We start from the raw sequence: 4211 nt of genomic DNA, 5'->3' as shown, positions 1-4211 counted from the left end.
CTAAGACTGAAAATCTGATTTGCAGTGTGAGATGGAAGCAGCAATGTGCTAAGGGGCCCCACTGTGGAGGCCCACATTCTGGCTTCAGGTCTGGCGTATGGGGCTGCTCGGTCATTCCACAAGTGGTGGAGCCTTCCTTGAGATGGAGGGAAATGCCGCTCTTGGCAGAAGAGTTCCTTTGGAGGGGAATGTTCCTCAGCTCTGTAGTTCTCTGCTGAGGATCACATGTTCTCAGTTTCAGGGGAGTTGGTTCTCCCACCAGGCCTTCCGGTCTTCCGCCGTCCTCTGAAGTTTGCTCAATTTCATGTTCGTTGCATCGATGACACTGTCTAACCATCTCATCCTTTGCCTTCTTTGACCTTCAATCTTTCCCAGCATCAGGGTCTTCTCCAGTGAGTGCACCCTTCCTTAGACTCTCCTAAATTAAAGAGCCCCAGACTTCTTAGGTTTTTGAAGGAGCTCTAAGCAGCATACATAGATTCTGCTCCTCTGACTTTATTCTGCGTAGTAGGTGAGGATGAGAGAAAGTGACTACTCCCGTTGTCACCGATTTTAGTAGGCTGAAACTGCCTTCCATGAAGGTGTCTTCCATGAAGATATGTTCAGAGGGTAGCTGTACTGGTCTACAGTAGAGATCAGCTATTCGAGTCCAGTAGCATCTTAAAGACCAACAAGGTTTTGGAGGTATAAACTTTTGAGGGTCAGAATTGTCTTTGTCAGATACAAGTGGGAATGGAGATTGCTAACCCCTTATATCAGCTAGGTTCGAGCCCAGTAGACAAGGAGGAACGAAGGTTGCTAAACCCTTATATCAGCTAGATTCGAGTCCAGTAGCATCTTGAAGACCGACAAGATTTTGGAGGTATAACCTTTCAAGGGTCAAAGCTGTCTTTGCCATATCTGTGAGCCGCCCTGAGCCCGCTTGCGGGGAGGGAGGGCTATAAATTTAATAATATATAAATAAAAATACAAGTAGGAACGGAGATTGCTAAACGCTTTTATCAGCTATTCGAGTCCAGTAGCATCTTAAAGACCAACAAGGTTTTGGAGGTATAAACTTTCGAGGGTCAGAATTGTCTTTGTCAGATACAAGTGGGAATGGAGATTGCGAACCCCTTATATCAGCTAGGTTCGAGCCCAGTAGCATCTTAAAGACCAACATGATTTTGGGGGTATAACCTTTCGAGGGTCATAGCTGTCTTCGTCAGATACAAGTGGGAATGGTGATTGCTAAACCCTTATCTCAGCTAGGTTCGAGTCCAGTAGCAGCATGGAGACCATACCTCCAAGATTTTGGGGGTATAATCTTTCAAGGGTCAAAGCTGTCTTCGTCAGATACAAGTAGGAATGAAGATTGCTAAACCCTTATCTCAGCTAGATTCAAGTCCAGTAGCATCTTAAAGACCAACAAGATTTAGGGGTATAACCTTTCGAGGGTCAAAGCTCTCTTCATCAGATCCTAGTAGGAATGGAGACCCCTGAGTCATATTCCAGTCAGAAGGTGGCTGGGGTGCTCACAGTCTTGTTTTGATTTATTTTCTTCTTGTTGTTCTTCTTCTCCTCCTTCTTCTCCTCCTTCCCCTTCTTATAGGTCTGGTGATGTCAGCCATCACTGTTATCATCCTGGTCCTGTACTTCGTCATCCAGACCTTTGTGATCGATGGGAAGACGTGGTTAGCCGAGTGCACCCCAGTCTACGTGCAATATTTTGTCAAGTTCTTCATCATCGGCGTCACCGTCCTGGTGGTGGCGGTACCCGAAGGCCTTCCGTTGGCCGTCACCATCTCCTTAGCCTACTCCGTGAAGGTGAGAATGATTATTTTCTGTGCCCAGCAGGCAGGACAGGTTGATACCCTTCCCATTAGTGATCACATCATGCAAAAAGTCGATTGGCATCCAAAGGACTGCCGTCTTCCGTAAGGGCCCTCCGTACATTCTCTCCTCCTATCTCTTTCCTCTTTTGAAGCTCAGGTTGGTAAGTAGATCATAGGTCAATAAGAAGCCACAATCGGAATCGGTTGGGTTGGGCCGGGTTTGTTTTCTCACCCAGGCAAGGAGGCACAGGAGGGGGCTCACGATAAAATAGTAAGCTCCTGCGGCAGCAGGCAAGACGGGAGTTTTGAGGATTCATCTTGACCCAAGATGTACTTGTCTTCCTTAGCCATCTCCTCCTTCCTTTTAATTCTTTGTTCCTTAGGTTGGAGGGGTCCATTGGCAGGTTATGGGTCCGGTTTCAGATCTATTATATATTATTTATTTATTCAAGCAGGCTCAGGGCGGCTCACATTAGCTGGTACATAGGTACCAATTAAATTCACGTTGAAACAGTTCAAATACAATTATGATACAGATACAATAAAATCCTAAAGTGCTGGCGGTAGTTCATACATTACTTGACGTGGCGCACAAAGAATGCATACAAATAGACAGTTTCCCTTCTCGGTGCTCTCCCTAAATCACACAGTGGCAAAGGCCAAATGTCAAAATCAGGGCCAGGATCTAAGCCACACTTGTTGGTGGTAGTCGTGCGGGCGGCTCCTTAATTGAATGCCTGGTGGAAGAGCTCCGTCTTGCAGGCCCTGCAGAACTGTAAAAGATCCCGCAGGGCCCTGATCTCTTCCGGGAGCTCATTCCACCAGTATGGAGCCGCCACTGAAAAGGCCCTGGCCCTGGTAGTAGTGAGCCTGGCATCCTTGGGGCCTGGGAGGGTCAGTCGATTTTGAGACCCCAACCGTAGTGCTCTCTGGGGTATATACGGGGAAAGGCGGTCCTTCAGGCATATTGGGAGGGAAGAACTTAAATATATTACAGTGACAGCAAAATGAGTACCATAACCATAAATAACATCATAATATATATGTCGATTTGTTGTGTGGTGAATTTTATGATGGAACGTGCCCTGAGCCCGCTTGCGGGGAGGACGGGATACAAATCGAATTAAAATAAATAACGTATAGCCACTGCAAACTGTTCAGAACAAGTTTACTCGTATGCTATTAGCAGTCCCTAATTCAACGCCAGCAGCCAGAACTAGATTGGAAAGAAAAAGTCCACCTGTAAGAAAGCTCGTTTTTGCAACAGAGTCCTTTTAAGCCGTGCCCGGCTTCCGATGTGTCCTTAGCAGAGTATCCGTCGACTGAGGCCGAAGGGAGATAGCTGGTTGCTTACGCCCAAACTCTTAAACCTCCTTCTTTGACTGCAGAAAATGATGAAGGATAACAATCTGGTTCGCCACCTGGACGCCTGTGAGACAATGGGCAATGCCACGGCCATCTGTTCCGACAAGACCGGCACGCTCACCACCAACCGCATGACTGTCGTGCAGTGCTACTTGGGCGACACTCATTACAAGGAGACCCCTGACCCCAGCAACCTGAACCCCAAGACGCTAGACCTGCTGGTGCATGCCATCGCCGTCAACAGTGCCTACACCACCAAGATACTAGTAAGCGTTGGCCCTCGAGGTAGTCATCAGTCCTCCATGCCACCGAGTCCTCGGGCTAGAGGGGATATGAGCTTGAGCAGCAGCTCGAGCGGGAAGGGGCTTAGACGAATGGGACCCATGAAGCTTGCAGAGGAGTGGTGTAGGTTGCAAGCCACCGTAGTTTTTTGCTATCCGGGTCATGATTCGGGTAAAAGGTAAAGTAAGGTAAAGGTTTCCCTTGCTCGAAAGTGAGTTGAATCTGACTCTAGGGGACGGTGCTCATCTCCGTTTCCAAGCCGAAGAGACGGCGCTGTCCGAAGACTTCTCCGTGGTCATGTGGCCAGCGTGACTAAACGCCGAGGTGCATGGAACGCTGTTACCTTCCCACCGAAGTGGTACCTATTTATCTACTTGCAATTTCTTGCTTTTGAACTGCTAGGCTGGCAGGAGCTGGGGCCAGAGACGGGAGCTCACTCCGTCACGCGGCACTCGGGTCTCGAACTGCCGACCTTCCAGTCTGCAACTCAGAGTCTTAACCTCTGAGCCACCGCGGCCCTCCCATGATTCAGGAGGGGAGGACGATCTTGCTGCCCATTTGCATGGCAGTCCTAAGCTGAGTTACACCCTTCTAAGCCCATGGACTTCAATGTGCTTAGAAAGGTGTAACCGTGTTTAGGATTGTGGCGTTAGGGACTTATTCTCGGTGTTTCTATCGGAGGGGTATGGAGCCAACTAGACATGGGTGTCCCAGAATACAGGCAGAGGAAGGCAACAGAGCTCGGCCATA

General features: G+C 48.6%; 1 protein-coding gene across 1 annotated transcript in view; it reads left to right on the top strand.

The window, feature by feature from the left end:
* Positions 1-4211, top strand: part of LOC107106293 (plasma membrane calcium-transporting ATPase 3-like) — a 126056-nt gene that overhangs the window by 35271 nt on the left and 86574 nt on the right. The window contains 2 exon segments of the mRNA XM_015406421.1: positions 1592-1806; positions 3203-3445. Coding sequence (XP_015261907.1) covers positions 1592-1806; positions 3203-3445 — 458 coding nt within the window.

The sequence above is a fragment of the Gekko japonicus genome, unplaced genomic scaffold (assembly GCF_001447785.1).
Source record: "Gekko japonicus isolate JY-2015 unplaced genomic scaffold, Gekko_japonicus_V1.1 scaffold3166, whole genome shotgun sequence".
In the NCBI taxonomy this organism is placed as follows: Eukaryota; Metazoa; Chordata; class Lepidosauria; order Squamata; family Gekkonidae; genus Gekko; species Gekko japonicus.
Note: the sequence above shows the minus strand (reverse complement) of the source record. Positions and strands in the feature narration are given on the sequence as shown.